Source organism: Pagrus pagrus (genome assembly GCF_965226575.1).
Source record: "Pagrus pagrus genome assembly, chromosome: 14".
In the NCBI taxonomy this organism is placed as follows: Eukaryota; Metazoa; Chordata; class Actinopteri; order Spariformes; family Sparidae; genus Pagrus; species Pagrus pagrus.
The window spans coordinates 30,494,638-30,519,050 of record NC_140198.1 but is presented as its reverse complement, the minus strand read 5'-3'; the positions used below and the strand labels follow the sequence as shown (position 1 = coordinate 30,519,050).

Genomic DNA, 24,413 nt, shown 5'->3' with positions numbered 1-24,413 from the left:
ACCCTAGCTGTTGAGGCTCAAGACTCCAGCTCACTATGGGTCTGTCCAGTGCTTACTCCTCTCTGATGTACAGCTGTGAGTGAGGAGATGCACAAGCCATTCTCAGATGCTGAGATCAGACAATCACAGCAAGATGACTACACTGGATAACATTGGTCCAGTAATGCAATGCAAACCGCATTCTTTGCAGAAAGACTGAACAAAACAGCTTGTATTACCTGAGAGGTCTAAGTCCACTGGATCAAAAGAATTGCATGATGAGATGGGATCAGGGCATTGATCAAACAACATCACTGATCAGGGATAGATTATTTTGGCCTTGCATGCAAAAAGAAATTGAACATTATGTAGCAAGGACATGTACCTGCCTGGAACAAAAGACACCATGTGAAGAAACAAGGGCACCTCTCACAAGCATCATTACCAAGCAGACATTTAAACTGGTGTCAACAGATTTTCTCCACCTGGACAAATGTAAAGGCAGATAGAAGTATATATTGGTAAAAGTTGATCACATCACTTGTTTTGCATAGGCTCCAGGTCTGTCTGTTGCTGATCGAATATTCAACGATTATGCCCTGAAGTTTGGACTGCCAGCACGGATAGGCCATGATCAAGGTGGAGAATGTGAGAACCAGCTCTTGTCTAGCTGAAAAAGAACTGTGGCGTACTAGGATCGGGAACGACACCCTATAACCTGCTAGGAAATGGGAAAGTCGAACACTTCAACAGAACACTGTTACAAATGTGAAAGTCACTTACTGACAAACAGAAAACAAACTGGAAAGAATCCTTGAACTAGTGGATCTATGCATATAACTGCACACAATTTGAGGTAGCAGGTTTCTCCCCTTTGTGCCCCCTTTTTTTTAAACCCAAGCAGGGAAGAGGAAGATCAAGAATCCTGCATTGCAACCTGTTGCTAGTGTGTGATCATTTACCTTTGGAAATCCAGCCAAAAGGAGCATCTAAGCAAAAGAAAAAGATCACCGAGACAACCACAAAAACACAGACTAGGAAGAGGAAGATGATGAGGATGCTCGGGCTTTGTAACATTAGTAAAATAGAGTAACCTTAGAGATGCGCAGGATCAAGATCTAGAAATGTGTGATTTAGTGGATTACATCGTTGGAATCTGTTCTGTTTACAATGAACTGTTCTGTGGCTGAACTGGCCAGGATTACCTCTGTTACGCATCCCATTACATTGTTAAATAGAATAGAATCCTTTATTGTCACTGTCACCATTGTCACCAACATTTACTGTGAAAATATGTTTAGCAGCTCCACATGGCAGTAGGACAGTAGAAAAAATAAAAACAGTATATATAAAAGATACACAGATAAACAGTATAAAAACAAGTCCCCATAAATATGGACATGTGCAAGTTCAAGGTGGTGCAAAAGTGCAAACACAGTGGGCTCGTAGTACAATGGAGGAGGAAGGAGGATGTATTGCACTTGGTAGTGTGTGTATGTACACTCACTGGCCACTTTATTAGGTACACCTGTCCAACTGCTCGTTAACGCAAATTTCTAATCAGCCAATCACATGGCAGCAACTCAATGCATTTAGGCATGTAGATATGGTCACGACGATCTGCTGCAGTTCAAACCGAGCATCAAAATGGGGAAGAAAGGTGATTTAAGTGACTTTGAACGTGGCATGGTTGTTGGTGCCAGACGGGCTGGTCTGAGTATTTCAGAAACTGCTGATCTACTGGGATTTTCACGCACAACCATCTCTAGGGTTTACAGAGAATGGTCCGAAAAAGAGAAAATATCCAGTGAGCGGCAGTTCTGTGGGCGCAAATTCCTTGTTGATGCCAGAGGTCAGAGGAGAGTGGCCAGACTGGTTCGAGCTGATAGAAAGGCAACAGTAACTCAAATAACCACTTGTTACAACCGAGGTATGCAGAAGAGCATCTCTGAACGCACAACACGTCGAACCTTGAGGCGGATGGGCTACAGCAGCAGAAGACCACACCGGGTGCCACTCCTGTCAGCTAAGAAAAGGAAACTGAGGCCACAATTCGCACAGGCTCAGCAAAATTGGACAATAGAAGATTGGAAAAACGTTGCCTGGTCTGATGAGTCTTGATTTCTGCTGCGACATTCGGACGGTAGGGTCAGAATTTGGCGTCAACAACATGAAAGCATGGATCCATCCTGCCTTGTATCAACGGTTCAGGCTGGTGGTGGTGGTGTAATGGTGTGGGGGATATTTTCTTGGCACACTTTGGGCCCATTAGTACCCATTGAGCATCGTGTCAACGCCACAGCCTACCTGAGTATTGTTGCTGACCATGTCCATCCCTTTATGACCACAGTGTACCCATCTTCTGATGGCTACCTCCAGCAGGATAACGAGCCATGTCATAAAGCGCGAATCATCTCAGACTGGTTTCTTGAACATGACAATGAGTTCACTGTACTCAAATGGCCTCCACAGTCACCAGATCTCAATCCAATAGAGCACCTTTGGGATGTGGTGGAACGGGAGATTCGCATCATGGATGTGCAGCCGACAAATCTGCAGCAACTGCGTGATGCTATCATGTCAATATGGACCAAACTCTCTGAGGAATGTTTCCAGTACCTTGTTGAATCTATGTCACGAAGGATTAAAGCAGTTCTGAAGGCAAAAGGGGGTCCAACCCGGTACTAGCAAGGTGTACCTAATAAAGTGGCCGGTGAGTGTATGTATTCAATGTCAGTCCTTGCGTGAGATGAATAGGGGTGGGTTAATGGTTCTGGCAGCCTGGTGGAAAAAGCTGTTACTCAATCTTGCGGTTCTGGATTTGAGAGAGCGGTACCTCTTTCCAGAGGGGAGTGGGGAGAACAGGGCATGTCCGGGGTGTGTGAGATCAGTGCTGATGTTTCTGGCCTTCTTGTGCAGTCGGCCAGAGTAAATATCTCTGAGGGGGGGCAGAGTGGTCCCAATGATCCTCTCTGCCGTCCTCACCACCCACTGTAGGTCCTTCCTGTCCTTGGCAGTGCAGCTGGTGAACCACACAGTGCAGCAGTAGGTCAGGATAGACTCGATGGATGCTCTGTAGAAGTTCCTTCACCTGATTCGAGATGTGGATGGACCAGGTGAAGTCGGCTGAAATGTGTACCCCAAGGAACTTGAAGCTCTCCACCCTCTCCACCTCCTCTCCTTCAATAGAGAGGGTGGGAGGCACAGTCCTTTTAGATTTCCTAAATGCCACTCTTACAAACCATTCATGTTTGTGCTGTGCGATTTCATTTCATTATGGATGGATAGTTACGTGGCTGGATTATTTGGAAGAGACAACTCCACATTATCATTACTCAAATATTTTTATTGATTTTTATCACAAACAGAAACACAGTGGCACTCACAAATAAACGAAGACATATAAACATAAAACAAAATAGTTTATAACTTCAATTCTGTGAGGTGAAACACCACTTTAGTGCACAGAATTGACGTGAATGAGTAAATTAAAAGGGGGCAGAAAATAAAGAAATTAATAGATTTCTAAAAACAAGTAAATAAAAAGATAGGTAAATAAAAAAGGAGGGGAGGGTGAAAGGGACTGGTTATGTTGCGATGATAGCTGGGAACTCTGGGAAGTCTCAAAGTAATTGAGAAATGGTTGCCAGATTTTATAATACTTCTGGGTGGAGCCCTGTGCAGTGTATCTAAGTTGTTCAAGTTTAAGATGTGCCATTACCTCCTCCACCCAGCACCTGTGAGATGGTGGCACAGCTTTCTTCCAACTGCTAAGTATCAAGCGTCTAGCTAATAAGGTGGAAAATGCTATGGCTACAGCCTGGTATTTTGTAATTGGTGTTCCCTGTGGGACTTAACCAAACAATGCAGTCAGTGGGTTAGGATCTATAGTCACATTACACATATATGCAAATGTGTTAAATATACCTGTCCAGAATGGCATCAGTGTGGGACATAGCCAAAACATATGACTGAGGCTGGCTGGGTCTTGACTGCATCTAATGCAGGTTGGGTCTAAGCAGAGAGATGCAGCCTATGCAAAACCTTAAATATTATCAACCCATGTCAAATGCACAGAGATGAGGAGTGAACCAGTGTGACTGCAGCCTGCCAGTCTGTGTCTGATATAGTAATTCCCAACTCTTCCAACTCTCTCCAAGAGGCAGCCCTCTGAATGCTATCATAATATGCAGATACCAGACCTCTGCCAACTGGATCCATACTCAGACAGTCATCTATCCAAGAACACTGTGGACTTGTTAGGGGGAAGTGTCTTTTGACATAGCTATGCACCTATAGGTATCCAAAGAAATCTGACTGGGGAATATTAAAGTCCCTCTTTAGCTGTTCGAAAGGTGTAAAGTGGCCATACTTAAAGAGGTCCTTCACTCCCACGATCCCACGTCTATGCCCACGTCCCACGTCTATGTCACAACTGAAAGGATGGATCCACAAGGGATAGGGGAGGAGACGAGGGCTTGTGTACATTTAAAATGAGTTCTAAACTGAGACCATATCTTTAAAGAACTGTGAATAATTGGGTTGTTAGTCCAGTGATGTTTGCTTAAGGTGCATTCACACCGGACTTTTTATTTTTGTTGTCGCTGTCGCTCGTGTCACTCAGCTGCAGTCGCTCGTCGGCACAATTCAACAGATCGCTCTGATGACGCCATTCAATCGATTCCAGTGAATTTCACGTCGCTTGGAGGCGCTGATTTCTTCCCGTTTGTATTGGTCCAGCATGGCTGACATTGTACCTGTTGCCGCCGTTTACCTGTTGTGGAAGTCCCCACAAGCGCCGTACAACCAAGCGTCGTCGGTTTTGGGTCCACAACATACTCAAGATGCGCACTGATCTCGGTGAATACCACCGGCTATTCCAGGAGGTATACGCGGCTGACAACGGCCCAGTTTGACGAGCTGTTGGCGAGAATCGGAGGCAGGATTGCCCGGTTGGACACCAACTACAGGCGCTCCATCCCAGCTGAGGAGCGCCTGGCCATTTGTCTCCGGTGAGTGGCTGTGTGTGTGTGTGTGCGCGCGCGTGTGTGTGTGTGTGTCAACGTAAAGCTGGCTTTGCTCTTCCGGACCGGTGGAGTTGTATTACGTTTCCATGGTTTCAGTAGTTGTCATAGTTACACATAGATTACGGCAGCCAGTCAGCACTGAGCGACAAGCGACTGACGGCCAGAGACTTGGGGTTTCTCATCTCGAGCGACAGAGCGATTGAGCGTTTTTACGCTCCATCGCTCGGACGCTGTTGCTCGGAGCCCCAGCAATATTTCGCCTGAGCGATTAACCGCTCAGTCGCTCGTTTGCATTGACTTAATATGTAAACTTGTCGCCAGAGACAAAAATAAAAGGTCTGGTGTGAACGCACCTTTAGAGGTAGCTGGGCACAAATCAAGGAACAAAGTGACACTGGATTACTTGAGTGTTGCTCCATATGAGCCCAAACTGGAGAGTCATCCTCAGATAAATCAGAAACCAGAAATATCCATTTATGGAAGTTAGCCGCCCAATAATAATATAAATAATTGGGTAGGAATAGACCACCTTCCTCCTTTTGTCATTCCAAGTATTCTTTCCTTATTAAGGGTACAGTTTTATTCCAAATAAACACAGACATGCACTTATTTAATTGTTTAAAGAAGGATTTCGGAATAAAAACTGGGATTGTTTGGAGCAGAAATACAAATCTGGGCATGATAGTCATCTTTACCGAATTGATCCTGCTGGAGAGCGACGAGGGGAGAGTCGACCACCTCTCCATGTCTTGCTTGGCCCTATTGAACAATGTTTTAATGTTGTTGTCAAACAGATCCCTGTACTCAGAGGTGACACACAAAGCCAAATATAATTAAAGCTATCCCTGCTAATGGAGAAGGGGAAACTCTGAAATGACATTTGCCGTGCTTTATCATTTATGGGGAACAGAACACATTTTGTAAAATGTATCTTGTATCCTGATATTCTTCCAAACTCAGCGATAAGATCCAGTGCAATCAGTATTGTGGTATATGGATTCAAGATGAAAAGGAGAAGATCATCCGAATAGAGCGATACTTTATGTAGTCCCCCCCCCATCAATAATAGGATAGAGGCCTGTGTCATAGTCATGTAGTAGGGGGGAGAGCCTTTTTATCCAAGACTTTTTCAAGTACCTTTGGCAGTAATGGGAGTAATTTGGGAGCAAATTTCTTAAAGAATTCTATTGGGAACCCATTAGAGCCTGGTGCCTTTCCGGGTTTCAGTTTTTTAATTGCACTATTAATCTCTGCTGCGGTTTTGTCCAATTCATCCAGGGAGGGCATCTTCAACTTACTGAAAAAGTCCTCTATTAATTCTTTGTTACTTGCTTCTGAGGTATACAGGTTTTCATAAAAAGACTTAAACTGTGCATTGATGTTTCTTTGGTCCAAAACCATATTACCCTCCCCATCTTTTATTGCAGAAATAAAACCTGTTGTTGCTGACTGTTTGAGTTGGTCACACAAAAGCTTACTAGCACGCTCCCCATGTTCAGAAAAATTGTGATTTCAGATAGAGATCTGTAGCGTTATCAGGGAGTCAAATTCTGTTTGGAGTGAGATCCTCTCTCTGTATAGGTTTTCAGAAGGTGATGTTGCATGTAATTGGTCAACCACTTTGATTCTGTCAAGCAACTCTGTAGCCTTGACAGTGATCTGATATGACTATGTTGTTGTATTCCACTTGTGTAATTAAGGGCAGTAGTCTCTGGTCTATTAAGAAATAATCGATTCTAGAGTACGTCTGGTGTACAGGAGAGAAAAAAGAAAACTGTCTGGACATTGGGTATTTGAATCTCCAGGGGTGACTCACACCATAGGCTTGGAGAAATGTATTTATGCAACGTGCAGTTTTGCTAGGTGTGGCAATCTTTGAGCTCAAACAATCTAATGCTGGATGTAAGACACAGTTTAGATCAACCCCTAATATTAAATCATGCAAGTCCAAATCAGGTAAGAGTCAAAAGAGATTACTGAAGAAAGCATACACATTCGCAAGCACTACTGGGCTACCAAACAGTTTTCCTTGAATGATTATGTAGCGACCTTTTTTGTCCCTTATGGTGTTGGACTCTTCAAACTGTATGTCTTGGTGGAGAAGAATGGCCACTCCTCAGCTTTAGCTATTGAAGTCAGAGTGGAAGATCTGTGAAAATCCTCCTGTACGGAGTTTGGTGTGGTCTCTGTTCAATAAATTAGTTTCTTGCAAATATACTATATTGGTTCATAGTCTCCATAGATGGGAGAATACCTTGCCTCGATTGATCGGATGATTTAGTCCTCTTACATTCCAACTCACCAGTGAGGTGTCAGCCCTGGCTATATCTCTAACCATCATGAGGGCCGCCTCTCACGTAATGCCACTGTCTGATCACTGCCATTGGTTTTGAAAAGACTGCTTTGCAGATTCCCAGATAATTGATCCGGTCCTCTCTGCTTGTGCCAAGCCAGCAAAACCAAATAAAATATGATAAAATAAAACATTCCACATGGGGACCTAAATAGTTCTTAACACGTTGTAATACAACAAACTAAAAGTGTCCCATACATTCACGTATCCATGGTATTGTTCATGATATTGTCCGTGGCATAGCTGGTCTCGGCTCACATTACACTTTTCCTTATGTGCGTATGACTACCCAAAAATACTGTAAATATGTCGGATGACACACTGAATATACCGAGACACAACCCCTATAAGTCCTTACTCACCACCTTCCAAACAAACTCCTTAGCTTGCTTTGGGTCCCTGAAGTAGGAAATTCATGTGGTCACCATTGCACGTTCCATTGCTATATACTCACATTAAAAAGAAAAGAAAAACATAAATACAAAGCATTAATTTAACACCTAAGCCTCAAACAGGCCGCCTGGATTTATTTTGTTGTTTTGGCTGTAAAAATGTCAGAAAATATGCTATGAGTAAATGCTTTTGCCCCTTTTTCCAGGATTACTTCAACTTTTAATATCTGGCAATTATTTGACATTACTGTATGTTTTGAGTGTGTAATAATAGTTTAAAGGGTAAGAAAACACAAAACGAAATTGGATTTACAAGGTTTTTAGTAAAATAGAAACTGTATTTACACATAGACAAAAATATTACACATGTTCATTTGAAATTTTACTATAACACATCTGTGCAAGAAAGTTTGTGAGCCTTGGCCTCATAGTTTTTATATTTTGGCCTGTTTTGCCTAAAAATGTCCAGGCGTTTTTTGGCCTTTGTGGTATTCCCTGAAGCAGTTCCTCTCCAGCTGCAGATACTCCTCACACTTCCAGGGAGTGCACCTTTTGCACAGAGTGCACTGTCGTCGCCCCGTGCTGGCTCTCTGTGATTTGTCCTGTCCGTAGCTTGCGGGGACAGGGAAGTGGTTGTGACTGGTGGTCTCCTTGGGCTTGCCATCCAGTGGAACTCCTAGGAGCTGCGCAGAGAGCTCTTCCTGGAAGTTTTGGCGACTCATGTGCTTCTGCTGCTGGCTGGCACATAATCCTTTGTGAATTATGTAACTGTTTGTCACAGCAATGTCCAGAAAATGCTGGAAAACAGTAATGTACCATTTCTTTGTTTTGCGATGGACTGAATTGGTACCCAGCATTTGATCCGACGTGTCCACTCCTCCCATGTACTTGTTATATTCTGCCACTGCTGTGGGTCTGATGTTGCCCATCATCTGCCTTCTGCCAGCGCATCCCTGTCTCCCCACTGTACACAGGGTGGATGTTAGTACAAAGGGAGACTTCTCTGGTGTCCATCCACTTCACAAATAAAAGGTCACTGTCCCAAATGCAGCAAATTGAGCCTCTTGGTGACTTTTTGTGCCAAGCATTTTCCTGAGTGGATGGAACACCAACTCTTACCTGCCTGTACGTCCCACAAGCTCCAAATCCCTGCTGGTCCAAGTGTTGGAAGAGGAGGGGACTTGTGTAGAAGTTGTCACAGTAGATGATGTAGCCAGATCCCAGGAAATCTTTGTTGACCAGTGATGCCACCACATCATAGGAGAGCCCCTTCCCCAATGCAAACTTTGACTTCCCTGTGTACAGCTTGTAGTCAACAGTGTAGCCATCCACATCTATGAGTACAAAATGTTTTAGCCCCCAAGTGGGCTTGGCCTTCATGTACTGCTTGATAGCCAATCTGGCCTTGGTAGCAACCATCCTCTCATCGACTGAAATGTGCTGCTTTGAATGATAGATGGTCATGCAGTGGTTCCTCATCATGTCAAGAAGAGGTCTGACCCGATGGAGACAGTCATAGTCCTCTGTGCCCTTTTTTTTCATTCTTTGGGTCTTCTGATGGATCACTGATGTGCAAGTTGGCAGAAATTGCCAGGAACCGGTCCCTGGGCATAACAGTGGAAGCAAAGGCCACATGATAAATTGTTTTCCTCCTTCAGAAGTCTGTCACCTTTGGGATGTCCATCACTGCCATGTACAGCAACAAGCCCTGGTACTTTTGCAATTCATGTGTGGTTAGTTCTTTCCAGGTGAATTTCTTCCCATTCTCCAGATTTCTTGCTGCATTTTTATTTTATTTTATTTATACTTGTTTGCACACAAGACTTGAGGACTTCTGAATCAAAAAATTACCGAATATTTCAATTGGTGGTGGTTTTCCACCATTGAGAGGGGGTTGAACACCAGGCTTTCGCTACGGGGTAAACCTTATTGCTTGAGTGACAACATCAGGATCCACCTCTGTCTTCCACGCACTAATTGGTGACCAGCTTCTAACGGCATCACCAGCACCTCCACGGTCCCGGCCACGGCTGGGACTGCGACCACGGCTGGAACTCTCTGGCACCGATCTGGATGGCCCTTCGGCAGAAGGCATCCTAAAAGCTAAAACTTATTAGACATTTACATTTAGGGCATTTAGCAGACGCTTTGGTCCAAAGTGACTTACAGTAAGTACATTTGTCATAAAAATGTTAGCTTATTAGCTAGCTTGTACAAAGTTTACTACATACTCTGGTTCAGAGGAAGTTGCTCCTTTGTCATGGTCACTGTGATCCTCAATGAACCTCTGTGGAGGTTTTGTCACCCTTGATGACTTTCTTGACATGTCTTGCTCTCACAATTATGCTCAAATGCCACACAACTGTCATAAAAACTTCTTGTAAAAATGCAGTTCGTCCGGTGTTGTGATTCTTAATAGCGCTGGGTATCTCAGGCTGTAGCGGACTCCTTCACAGCCACGGAGCAAGCCCTTCACCTTGGAAAAAGCAGCCCGTTGTTTACTTATGGCCTGGGTAAAGTCCGGCAGGATTCATATCTGGTCACCATCATCATTTCAATGGCCCTCTTTAACAGCGACTCTTTTTCTGTGAAATAGTGGCATTTCACTACTATTGCCCGCGGTGGAAGGTTGTCTTGCGACGGTTTGCTGCGGAGAGTTTGGTGCTGAGAGGGAAGTTTCCCATGCTTGCGTCCCTCCTTCACCCCCATGATGCAGATATTGCAGCGCCGTGATCTTGCCTCTAGATCTTCGCATCGGTCCCTCAACTTGGCCAGTTCTTTCTCCATGCTGCGGACATTAGACTGCAGGCAGGTGATTGAATCAGAGTGGCCGCCAACCACCGTATCTAGCTCAAACACTTGTCCCTCGGTTGCCTCCATTCTTTTATTGAATTGTTCCACTGCACTACAAAATTCCGTCCGAATCTGGGTAGTCTGGCCGCGAAGTTCCACTGACTGTGCTGTCACCTTTTCTTCCATTTTTGCCATCAGGTCTTGTTTTAAAGACTCAATGGCTAGTAGCAGGACGTGCTGGTCGTCGAGCGTGTCAGAGACCTCTGCTGTGCTAGCAATAGCATTAGCGTTAGCCTTCTCCTCCGAGTCTGACTTGTTGCTTCCTTGAGGTTTTCTTGGCAGAGATTATCGACATAACTCAACTTTTTATCTAAGTGTGTGAAGTTGTTAGTGGTATGAAGAGAGTAGTATTCTGATATTAGTAGATCTGCAAAACTATTTACATGGCGCTGCCTGACCAGAACATCGAGACAACACCACATTGGTAAGCACAGTATTAAGTAACGCAATGTTAACAGAATGGTTTCTGCTCCTGCCTGTCTGGCTGCCTTCAGTGCCTTGTCCCTATCATTGACAAGGTGATGGTGTTGCGTTATATATTCAAGACTAGATAAACTGAAAAGGGGTCCGATGAGAGAGGTCTGGCTATGCAAGACTACATATGACTTGAATGCCACACTAGTCAGTCTCTGGTAAAATCATCTGTTCCAACATTTAACATTACCCCATGACCGCAAAGATTTAGGAGTAGCCCATATTTTCTAACCCTATCGCCAGTGTAATGCGTGGAAGGTATTTCATGGAGTGGAGAATTACTTCTAGACTAGAAGACTTACTACTAGATCTCTGATGTAACTTTCTTAGTCTACATTGAAAAATGTTACATTAAATTACAACTAAAGTCTGTCATGCATGTATGGCTGTTGCATATCTAATGTTAATGTATAGGAGTTATCTGTCTGTGTCAATTTGTTTACTTTAGATTAAGAGGGAGAGTAAGAGGATTTAGATTTCTTAAGCATAAGTGTCCCTAAAATGATGACTCCAAGATTGACTCCATGCAAAATTGTGACGTACTCCCCCGGCGTCGGTGGAGGCTGCGCAGCCATCTGACACCATTGGAGCCAAGTTCAGCTGTTAACGACAGTTTGTAAAAGGTCCTATTGGCCCACCTCTAGTGGGGTACTATGATAAGCCAGTTGTACAGCCTCAGGTGTCCATGGTTGGCAGGACCATTGAATATACCGACACACAAGAGGTTAAAAACAAGGTTAAAACATTTTAAAGTGTTATTAATATACCTACCTGTCAGATGAGCTAATCTTGTATCCACCTGTTAAGCCTTTTAAGAGATGATGCTTGTGATTGATTAGTTACGCCTGCAGTGTGGAGGGGGGGAGCTCTCAGCCACAGCGCTTCATTCTAAATGAAACTGCCAAAGAGGAAGCACTGTGTCTGAGCAACTGTATTGCCCTTTTCAGGTACAGAATGATTATTTATGCTCTTAATGCTTTTTTTTATGTTGGGATTCCTAACTAACAAGTAACAAGAACAGACACAAGTGTACAATTAAGTTGGATAATTTAAATGTGTGTTTATTTATAGACCTTTTTTATGTGTACTTACCTGTTGTATTTGTACAGTATACCTGTCAAAGAGAACTTGGTTAACATGGAGAAAATAATTCAAAAACTTCAAATGTAAAGATATGTAACTTTTGTACCTTCTGTTAATACTTCTGAAACAATTTATTCTCAATGAAGCTGCCAAAGAGGAAAGCATTGTGTCTGAGCATCTTTATTGATATTTCCCCTTTTCAGGGTGTAACACCAGTGCCAGTCATTTTAGATACAGGCTATGGTGCATTATTTTAGAATGGTGAACAAACAGTTTCACTTGAACTACTTGATTCAAGAGTGTCTGTATATCAAAACTTAATTGACACCCTGCAGCCAATCACAATCAAGTACTCACCCAGATGTTATGCTAAGATATAGTTTGGCACAAATCATTTTGTGAATGACACAGTGAGAAGCTGATTAATTGAATTCCTTTGAACATGTTGATGAAGGTTCTCAATCATCCAGGTTAAAGGAATAGTTCACTCTAAAACAAAATTCAGTCATTATTGACTCACCCACATGCTGATGAGAAGTCCGGTGTAGTTTCTTATTCCTCGAAGTGCAGCTGGAGACCCGCGGTGCTTCCCTCCGGCATGAGTAATCCATATAACAGACATCAATTGTGACCGAGAGGAAAATGTCCATAAAACTACACAAAAACTTTGTAATATTCCTCCATACTGCTTGTCTGCTGCAATCCAAGTGTCGTGAAGTGGCGACATCCAGAGTTTACTCCAAACGACGTCATTTAGTACATTTTTACAGCCTAAACAGTCACTATGCTATGTTTACAGGGAGGCACGCTCTGCGTTCACACGAGACTCCCTTGTAGCCGATTGCACTACGGAAGCCGCAAGATGAACGAGACTCGTGATAGATACACACCGGCATTTACTTCCTGCAGTGAGTGTCAAAGTTTCAACTCACTAGTGCAGCAGATCCCTCTTGTGTTTGTGTGTCGCGCGGTCACTCAAAACAAGAAGTAAATGCCGGTGTGTATCTTCGCGAGGCTCGTTCATCTGTCCGGCGCGGCTTCTGTAGCGCAATCGACTGCGAGGGAGACTCGCGTGAACGCAGAGCGTGCCTCCGTGTAAACATAGCATAGTGACTGTTTAGGCTGTAAAAATGTACTAAATGACGTCGTTTGGAGTAAACTCTGGATGTCGCCACTTCAGGACACTTGGATTGCAGCGGACGAGCAGTATGGAGGAATATTACAAAGTTTTTGTGTAGTTTTATGGACATTTTCCCTGGGTCGCCACTTATGCTCGTTATATGGATTACTCCTGCCGGAGGGAAGCACTGTGGGTCTCCAGCTGCAATTTGAGGAATAAGAACTACACCGGACTTCTCATCAGCATGTGGGTGAGTCGATAATGACTGAATTTTATTTTAGAGTGAACTATTCCTTTAAGAACTGAACTGAAGAAGCCTCTTGGATGAGAAGTGAAATGTCTTCAAGAAACTGAAACAAGTCCAGTTGCCTATGATATAGCACTTAGTATCCTTTGAACATAATGACTCTTTTTGTATATCCAGGATGAGGGAGAAGCAGCAGCCCCAGCACTGTCATCAGGTGGAGGTGGAGGTGGAGGTGGTAATCTAATGGGAGAAATGAGTGCCATCCTTGCTAGAAGGCAAGTTACTACTTCAGAGTCATCCAAGACAGATATGCATGTGATTATCTGATATTATGGAATGTCTATAATACAATTATTTTAAATAGGAGGAAAGCTGCTGACAATCCGACTTCAAGAAAGGTAGAATCTTGCAATGTAAGTGTCCTGTTAGTGACTTCAGGATAACTGGATTTCCTGTCATTATTCTGTAACTTTTGTAGAATGAGCAGTAAGATTTAAGATATGAGTAATTGATAACTTTGAAATGTCTTTACATGACTGCAGGAGGATACTGACTCCTCAATATCAAAAGTTTCAGGACCAGGAGGTAAGTAATGTCACTTTCACTCCTCCTACAGGACTGTAATATAGTTATGTAAATACCTTTCATTGTACTGATATCTTTTCATTGTCACACTTAAAGACCCCCTCCAGTGTATTTTGGTATTTTTATGATATTTCATATTTTTTGGGTCCTTTCCTGGTAATGTTGATGAGCCATACTGTTTACTATTTGACAAATATTTTTTGACAAAAAACGTAATTTTGTGCTTAAAGTCACAGCTATCACTATCCCTGCTAATATTAATGCTGCTTGTCCATGCTAATATGCCATCGCTAATCCATGCTAGTGATGTTGATCTTATCAGAACGGCAGTCTGGTTGCAATAGATGAGATCAGCCACACAGACCATCCTGTCTCCAGAACGACCATGACCCCTTTTGGGTGAAAACAAATGCTGTGAAAGTGCTGGCGCAAGATTGAAAACTGCAAGTAGTGACATGTCTAAAAGCCACTGTGTTGCTTTTTTCACATTGAACAATGAAAAATCCCAAAGGTTATGATTTTATTCACTACTCCAAAGACTGAAGGGCAGTTTAAAAAGAGATCTGTGGCTTCACGTCGTCCGCAGAGAGGATGAAAATTGTAAACCGAGATACCCGTCCAGTCAATATGTGTCCGTCTGTCAAACACTTCATCACAGGTTAAGTTAATGATGTTACCGAGTGTCTGTAGATCGAAGACAATCAAAAAAGCGCCTTTGTACAGTCGTAACTACAGTTTTTACTGTGAAAAAATAAGGCCCAACCTTAAAACACCTGCTTTTAGATTGGAGATTGGTTTACGGTAAACCAAACTCCATGGAATCAGACCAGGAGCAAAGGGTGTTTTAATATTAATAACACGCATAAACCGAGCTGACCTGCCTTCTAATAATGAACCTTGTAAAAAGCATAAATTAATGTTGGAAGTGGAGCTAAACTGACCTGTTTTCACCTCCTCTCAGCTTGGAGTAATGGGTTGAGTCAATAAGACACAAACAACTGTCAGAATAGAGAAAGCGGTTCTGCTTCACCACAGAGATGTGATTAGTTTACAATGAAGTCACATTGAACAGATTACAAAACAGCAACATAAAGAGTCTCAATGACAGAAAAGATGATAGATGACAGAAAAATGACCTGGACATTTAATAATGTAGTTGTGTGTGTCAGGTTCGTCTACTTTAATGAAGATTGGGACTGAAATGACACTCATCATCCACTATTTTTTGTAATGATGCCGATCATTGATAGGCAACAACATAATATAATTGCTTGCCTGACATAGTATTTTGGATGCTAATACCTAAAAGACATATGGTTTTCTTATTTTATGCTGTTAATTTTGCCGTTAGAGTCGTTAGAATTTGTATTGACCACATGTGAATATAGGGCCCAGGTGATGCAAGGGCAAAATACCCAAATGGGTTGATCTCATATATGGTGATAACTACGTATGACTATTAACCAAGCCCCATTCTCTGTTGAGAGAACATTGACCGTTAGACAAGAAGAAACACGGACTGGAGGGGGACTTCCAAGCACATGATACTGCAAAAGAGCAGTTTTAAAAATAACAAGAAAACATGGTACTTAACTCTTTTCGATTAATTATAGAATAACGTGCTTAAAATATATTTGTTTTTGTTATTATATCTTCATTCCTTAGACTAAAATGGACAACTAAACATTTAATTTAATCGCATTTCGATGTACTTTAATGGGGAATTCAGGTATTTTTACACCTGGGCCCTATATTCACATGTTTTGGTGTATAAATATTTCATACTTACCCAAAGTTTTGGAATTGGGTCCAGCAGATCGCCTCTGCTAACAGAGTCTCATGTGGTGATCTCAAGGCTGAGTTGTTGGAGGAACATGAATCATGTGTCAGAGTTTAAGAGAGGAGTTTGTAGTTTACTTAGAAGAACTGCCAGCAAGAGTTTATCAGCAGTTCATGGCTGATTATTTAACTGATGGGTTAGGGTTAGGTAACAATCTGCATGAGACAACAACTGAAACAACATTTCAAGTGAGACTTCTCCTTGACGAGACTTATGATTCTGGTCACAAAAAGGATCTTATTATTTAACAAAAAGGTCTCTCTCCAGTAGGAATCATTTCTGTAATGTTGTCAGACACTTAGAATAGCAACCTCAGTCTCACAGTGGCAAATAAAAGCACTTTCAGTAGACATAAATTTGACAGTCAGAGTTGCCCCAAAGGATTATGTACTGTAGGAATCATTGCAGCCATTGCAGCTGTGTCTCGGCTGCCAGCTTAGGTGGTCTACTGGACCAATTCCAAAACTTTTGGTAAGTATGAATCATTTACACACCCAAACGTGTAAATGTCGGGCTCAGGTTTAAAAATACTGGATTTCCCCTTTCATGATACATACAATTATACTGTGTTTCAACAGAAATTGATGGAAAGACCAAGGAAAAATCTGCCACCATGCCAAGGTAAGAGCCTGATCCATCAAGCCTTCACAAGTCTTCACAATCCACATAATTGATTATTACATACTTTCTGTAGACACCCATAATATTTTCTGATAAATAACAACCCCCTAATCCATACACATTCAAAGATCAAATCAGCAGCTGCCTTAAAGAATGTGCATGTTTTTGCAGGCCTAAATCCTTAACCAACAATCAAAGGGACTGCAGCCAAAGTCCCTCTTCTAACTCCGGCACCACCTCTGGATCCAGGTATCAATTACCACTCTGCTCCCACCTGCTGCCAAGGTTCTCTCCCATCCAAATAGACTACCTGTCAGTGATCCCTGCTTCAAATGCTATGAGCTATTGAAATGAGCTCTGCACTGGTATCACTGCTGGTGTGCTGCTTGCAAATGACTCACTACAACAAACAAAGCACTCAACATTTGGTGGTTTTTGTTTGAGACTATTATTATAGCAAGAGGCTAAAACTTGTTTGTCAGCTGCTATAATGACTTTTGGTCTTCTGCTTCAATGCAACATGTTGCCATGATAATGCCCTGCAACTACATGCATCTCATGTAGTCTGAAGACATTAGACATTCCGCGGTTTTCCAACAATAAACTCACTGAACCTCTTTGACTTAACAGTCTGTATGTCAGATAACCTATAAAAATAAGATAATCCTTTATTAGTCCCATAACGGGAAAATTTGCAATATTACAGCAGCAAAGGGGATAGCAAAAATAGAGAACATCAATTAAAACAGTAGTATAAAAAATGTGAAAAATATATAGAAATATATGTTAAAAAGCAGTAGAAAGAATATAAACAACATAACACAAAACAAAAAAAGATTTACACTATTGCACACTGATAAGAATATTTACACCATTGCACATTGAGATGCAGAAACTGCACATTTGGATAATGAGATTTCACAGTTTTAAGTTGATTTGGTGTATGTGTGGTCTACTGGGAGCAGTGCTGGTTGTACAATCTAACAGCAGCAGGAAGGAATGACCTGCGATATCGCTTCTTCACACACTTAGGGTGAAGCAGCCTGTCGGTGAGGGACCTCTCCAGTGCTCTCAGAGTGTGCTGCATAGGGTGGGGGTTTGGTAGCTTAGATATCTTCCTTCTTTCTCCCACCACCTGCACTGGTTCAAGGGGGCATCCCAAGACAGAGCTGGCCTTCTTGATCAGTTTGTCTAGTCTCTTTCTGTCAGCAGTCATGATGCTACTGCCCCAGCAGACCACTCCATAGAGAATGGCTAATGCCACAACAGAGTCAAAAAAGGTCCTCAGGAGTCCAACGGACCTGAGTCTCCTCAGTAGGTAGAGTCTGCATTGACCTTTCCTGTCATTTGTGCATTTGTGTTGTCTGTCCAGTCCAGTTTATTGTTCATGTGAACACCCAGGTACTTGTAAGAGTTCAATATCTCAATGTCCATTCCCTGGATGTTTACCGTTGTCGGAGGGGGGGGAGTGTCCACTCCTGCAGAAATTCACCACCAGCTGATAGGTGGTGATCCACCCCACAAAAGAAGGAACGGTGTTCTACTGTAGTCTATGGGAGTTGCATGGACAAGCAGACTAAAACTCAACATACATGGTATGACCTTTGATGAACTAATGCCTCTTCAAAATGAAAGAGAACACTCAACATAAGTATAAGTATATAAGGAAAGTATGTTGGTCCCACAACGCATCCTTTCACATAATGTGCGCGATAAATGAATACGAATTTAAAGCAGCCAATCCGAGAAAAAATGAAAAAAAAAAAAAAAAGTTCAAATGTGTGCACTGGTCATAGCTGGTGAGGGTGCTACTATAACTTGGTTCTTATGGCACGCGGTGAGGGGAAGGCGAGGAACAGCAAATACCATCATTGACCTCAGCCTTACAGCTCATCCCTAGTTTAAGTTCAAGAACTCTGAAAGAACTGCACTGTTTTCCATAATGCATTTATTCTACTGTGAAGTTTCAGCAACAGTAAATTGTGAATGCTCCCTGGATTTATTTATTGCAAGAAGGCTGCAAGTGTGACTCACTGCACCTACACTCTCAATGTCGTAAAGTAATAAAGTAAAAAGTAAAAGAGGGGTTTGAGGAAAAACCCAGTTTTAAGATTTTTGCCACTTTACTTCACTTGTAATACATAGACTTGGATTCAAGTTTTAGATCCAATTCATAATTCCACTCTTTCCCATTTTTTGTCTTCATACTCAGCTGCTTTTCACACAAATTCAAGCCAGCAATTTAGTTTAGCATCAGGTTTTCAACAAATTTGAAAATGTTCTATCTTTCATACTGGATTGTTTAAATGTATCATTACATTATTTAACTATACTATTATATATTTTTAAAGATAGCATCAACATCCAGAATTTACTAATTCCATTAGTTTTTGACTGCTGCTATTCTGTTTCTCTCAGTCTCTCAGTGCTTCTGTTTTTTTTGTCTGAAATTTATTGTGCTGCTTCTCCTGGTCAGCTCTCTGGACCCCCCCTCAGTTTATTCAAGCATTTAATTTTTATCTTAGAATGAAGGTGGTGAAAAAGAACTCAGATGGTGAAGGAAGGGAAACTGATATGGAACGAATCAAACAGGTTGGTCCCTCGATCTCCATTTGAAAATACAAGAATACAATGAAGCTCTGTGTTATGAATGTTTTATAGCAGAATATTAACTTTTAACTAATCAAAAACCACAGTTTCCTTTGTGTGGCACAGAAAATGTTGTGGCCTATATTAATAATGAGCAGAGATCCTACAAAAATTTTTATGTATGTGTGTTTGAAGGAAATCCTTGAAGAAGTGAAAAAAGAACTACAAAAAGTAAAGGAGGAGATTATCAAAGGTGAGTTCTAACTAAGTATGCCATCCATTGTCATTACATAAACTTATGAAGCTATTTACTTGTAAAGATGATAGTGTTATACCTATGTATTTCTCTGGGGTTTTTTTCTTCCAGCACTGATCGAGGAGCTGCAAAGTGCACTGCCAAAGGGTGAAAACAGCTGAAAGATCAACAATGGATCATGAGAATAATGAATAGATGTGAATGTTTTGAGGCAATTTGCTTATTTTTCTTGACAGAAATTGCTCAACAGAAACTTTATCTTGCACGTTAGAGAACCAGAATGTATTCATCTTTCGTATTCATCACAGCCCACAATAAATACTACCATGTGTGTTCATTCATCATTTTCAGTTTTGTTTTGATATGCTCTTTTCTTCTCTTGTTTCAGATACTTCACTTATTGCCTTTGTGTGTTTCCTGCCTGTGTCATTGTTAACCCTACACTGATTAGTTTCCCCTGTCCTTCATTACTCTTCCATCCCTTGTGTATTAAATCTGTGGGTGTGTTTAAAATCGGCTACTAATGTACTATACTAAGTATGACATCAAGTTGAGTATGTAGTGTGTTTCAACTGCATGGTATGCAGATTTTGTGTATGCAAGAAATACCCAGATACCCTATGGTAGAATTTGTATGCAGTCACCCCAGAATGCATTGCGCTTCTTCAGACTATTGAACGGAAGGCTGCAAGGCAGACAGTTCAAGCACCATATTGGAGTTTTATTTACAATTTTCGTATTCATTTTATCACTAACTTAACTTCTGAGAATATTTTTACTCAAAAATCAACAGCATCGTAAATTGGTCTGATGTTTTTGGAGCCGAGTTGCTCCATTCAAGTGTCTGTGGGGCAGCTAGCTAGCCAGCCAGCTATCTGCCTGTATCTGCCTAGTTGACTTATAGACCCCCCGTAGAGCACTGCAGTCAATGCAGTGGACAACTTTCGTGTCACTTCTGTCTACTGCACTGGATTTATCCTGTTTATTTTCCATTTTTAAAGTTAAGTGCTGCTTAAGGTAAATTATAAGATAACTGACACAAATCCTCCTACTCCTGCTCCCAGCTTGTTTCACTCTCAATCGCCTCAGCTTTGCAGCCTGCTTTTGTACTTGTTAACGTATACCCACAGTAGCTTCTAACATTGCTCTGTCCATCTTTGATCTTAATTGTTATTTCACCTCATACTTTATACTTAAAAATTAAAAGTGTCCCAAAAAACAGCCTTTCCACATCTCTACCCTTTGTCTCTAGTTTGCCTTAAAATAACTGGGAGATGTTGCATGGGATGCATTGCGAAGGGGACATAATATTGATTTAAATTTGTGATGAATAAGGTTTATTTAACAGTCGCTGGCACATGGATGTATTGGGGAGATGGTAATGTGATCAATTTAGTTGTGTTGTGCCGAGAAGATGTATTGCTTCTGCATACTTTAGAGTGAATGGTCTGCTGGTAATAACATACTTAAACATTTATTTTGTAGGGAGTATGCAGTATATGAAAAGTATATGAAAAGTCTCATACGTCACCAAACTGCGACATACTGAGAAACAAGCACCACATTTTTGTTGCGGCAAATTATTTGGGCATTTTCAGCTGCGTACAGCCACAGTTTAACAAATCTGGGCTGAGGACACAGCGAGGATACTCTGAACACTCTTTCCACCTGACTTTTTGGACTGAGCTAAGAGTCTAACTGCCTGACCAGTGTCGCTTGTTAGCATCACGGCTATGCTAACCACAACAACATTGCTAACCATGCCTGGCGTGGACTGTTACCTCCTACATCAAGCAAACAAAAAGATCTCTGACCTCAAGAATGATATCCAATGGCTCTCTGATGAACTCCAGAAGAAAGAGTCACTGCTATCCAACTTCATGGATGTAGCATCAGTACAATCCAAAGAGATTGCCTTGCTCAGTGCAATCCTCCAGGACACAGTAGTTTGGGACCCAGCTGATGGCCTACGAGGCCACGACTCTCCTCCTGCTCAACACCCAAGCAGCTGCCTTGGACCGAGGTTTTGGTCCGCGGTCGAAAGAGGGACCCAGATGGGTCTGCTTCTCCGCCTTGCCTGAACCTCTCAAACCGCTATGCAGCCCTGTCGGCTGACAACCCAGCTCATCCTGATGAGCCCCCTGCGGCTCCTCATCACCCGATGATGATGCCTGCGGCTACTGTTTGCCTGAGGACGACGCCTGCGACTCCTCTTCGCCCGATGACGACGCCTGCTGCTCCTCTCCGCCCGATGGCTATGCCTGCTGACCCAGATGACCTTCCTCGCCCGACCAGAACCAGTGGCTCTCATCCAGGTCCAAAACTTCCTCCTCGCGGCGCCGGATCCTGAGGGATGCTGTAATGCAGTGCTCCGGTGCTCTTCCTCACACCAAGCCGGCTATCGATACCTCTCCGAGGTACCTAGTTACTACACGGCCACAGCACTCCCCTGCTCGGACACAGAGTACTGAAAGCCCACAGCCATCATCTCCTCGTCCCCTCTTCGCTCCTACCCCACATATCATAGGAGACTCAATCACTAGGAAGATTCGCTTTTTCTTTTTTTTATTTCTTTTTTTATTGAATTTCCAAACACATTAGTGACAGTTATAAGAAAGCAAGTATCAAGTTTCTCATTATTATTACAAAACTCAAATAAAGACAAACAATGAACAAGATACTTGTGTGTATATATATATATATATATATACATATATATAAACAAACACAAAAAAACCCGCAAAAAAAAAATAAACAAGCAAACAAACAAAAAGGGTAGGTCACTTATACTAAATATTCTGTCCCTGAGGCGTGTATCATATACGCACAAACTGACAGATAGCTAACAGCAGGAGTTAGAGAAAGTCGGACACAGGAGTATGTTTACTTTTCTTTACTGAGTCCTTTTTACTCTTCTTTCCATCCTTTTTTGTAAAACTGAAATGAATATAAAGTTACAGTGCTTTAGTAACTCACAAAATACAACCCAGAATGAATTTACATTGATTACAGTCTCAATGCACAATCCATAACAATAAGCTACGTTTAGCTTTTCTTAGCATTTAGCAAATTATATTATCACAGTTATTGTGTTTTTAAATCAAACTTAAGAATTGCAAATTATTTATATGTTCTGTTGAGCAAAACACAGAAAAAGTAACAAAACTTACAAGCAAAGGCTCTCCAAGGCACTCACGTAGCAGAAAAGGGGAGAGGAGCTATGTGCCTGACCGCATGGAGCAGGAATAACTGCACTTCCTGTAACTTATGGTCACATGACCTTAACTGACCAATAGGAAAACACTTAACAATATAGTCTCTTTTACGACAGATTGCAACAAAATAAGACTAGAATGACACCTCTAGAGGCCACAAAATGTGTGCCACGACACTAAATGAAGAATTGGACAGTAGCATAGATGGCAGTTATTAAATCAAATCAAAATCTTATTTGTATAGCCCAAATTCACAAATCACAGTTTGCCTCAGAGGATTTTACAATCTGTACAGAGACGACACCCTCTGTCCATCGACCCTCGATTTGAGTGAGGAAAAACTTGCCCCCAAAAAAACCCTTTTAACAGGGAAAAAATGCGGAAGAAACTTCAGGAAGAGCCACAGAGGAGGGATCCCTCTCCCAGGACGGACAGACGTGCAATAGATGTCGCATGTACAGAGCAGATCAACGAGATCACAATGTATACAATTATAATAGATGGTTGACAGGAATGAAAGTACATAAAGAGGTATTACAGCAATAATAATCAAATGCACATAATGGAAATGTGACTACTAGTAATTGCAGTAGTAGTGGTTAACGGTAAGGATAGTATGTAGTAATGCATTACAATAATAGTAGTGAAACGTATGTAACAGAGATATGACTAATATTAGCAACAGTAGTGGTGGGTGTCAGGCAGGGCCATGGCAGTAGGCGCATCCACGATCCACGACCCGGGCGCGGCCAGGATCCATGAGAGCCTGTAGGACTAGAAAGCACAAGGACTCCGGGGAAGAAGTGAAGTCAGTGACATGCAGAGATGGGGCATATATACAGGCATAATGTCAGGGCCGCCCCTGGTAAAATTGGGGCCCTAAGCAGAATTTTATTTTGAGGCCCCCCCTTTACAAAATGACTGTATCACTAAATGCCATTTAGGTTTACAACCTTTTATTAGTAGGAACAAATCAAATGAACAGCCTCTTTCAACAATGGAACAAGCCTTTTACAGATGCAGGCTGCTTCAGTAGACATGGTGCCTGATGGCCCTTGTGACATACTGGGTGCTGGCTCCGTGTCACCCTTAGTAACAAACTTCAGCATGGACCCTGTTATGACAAGAAATCCACCATACAAGCAGATTATTAAGATTTGTTCTGGTCTTAATGGTAAATTACACAATGAAATTAATGTAAATACTAGCCTCAAAAAGATTAAAATGCAATTAATGCAAATACGACTACAGCTAATAATATTCATTATGATTTGATTTGATGATATTTCTATATTTAAATATTTTTATATACTTATTTTTACATTTAGTACTTAGGTTCTATATTCCTACACTGCTGTTTGCTGCTGCAACGCTTTACATTTCTCCATTGTGGGTCAAATAAAGGATTATCTTAATTTTTCTTATCTAATCTTATATGACTTATGAATTAAATTCACCAAAAGATGGCGACATTTTACCTCCATAAAAATAGCCCAAAACTTCTACTGATAGCATAGATTGATAGGCTATAAACCTGAGCCAACATAAGACCACCAACTGGTCAATTAACCGCTCCTTTTTCAACATAGCTGAATGTAGATGCAGTTAACAAGACATTCAATAAATGATAATCAGGGCCGCTGGAAAATTTAATCTCCAGTCCACATCTAGACAGAATTATCCTCTCTTCTGTCTCATGATTAGCAGGCTAGCAGCTGAGGTGTTCATGCCAAAACATACCCAACTTCAAGTGAAGCACAAGCCTCTTCTTGTTTTGAC

At 41.8% G+C, this 24,413-nt stretch overlaps 1 protein-coding gene across 1 annotated transcript in view; it reads left to right on the top strand.

Annotated features, from left to right (window-relative positions):
• The window catches only part of LOC311269886 (vasodilator-stimulated phosphoprotein-like), a 35,509-nt gene extending 15,753 nt beyond the window's left edge, over positions 1 to 19,756 (top strand). Inside the window, exons 6-13 of the mRNA XM_084374388.1 lie at positions 13,706 to 13,803; positions 13,893 to 13,941; positions 14,071 to 14,113; positions 16,532 to 16,574; positions 16,746 to 16,823; positions 19,100 to 19,166; positions 19,359 to 19,416; positions 19,531 to 19,756. Of these exons, the coding sequence (XP_084230514.1) occupies positions 13,706 to 13,803; positions 13,893 to 13,941; positions 14,071 to 14,113; positions 16,532 to 16,574; positions 16,746 to 16,823; positions 19,100 to 19,166; positions 19,359 to 19,416; positions 19,531 to 19,580 (486 nt within the window). The 3' untranslated portion in view covers positions 19,581 to 19,756. The remainder of the gene's footprint in view (positions 1 to 13,705; positions 13,804 to 13,892; positions 13,942 to 14,070; positions 14,114 to 16,531; positions 16,575 to 16,745; positions 16,824 to 19,099; positions 19,167 to 19,358; positions 19,417 to 19,530) is intronic.
• Positions 19,757 to 24,413: the final 4,657 nt, after the last annotated feature.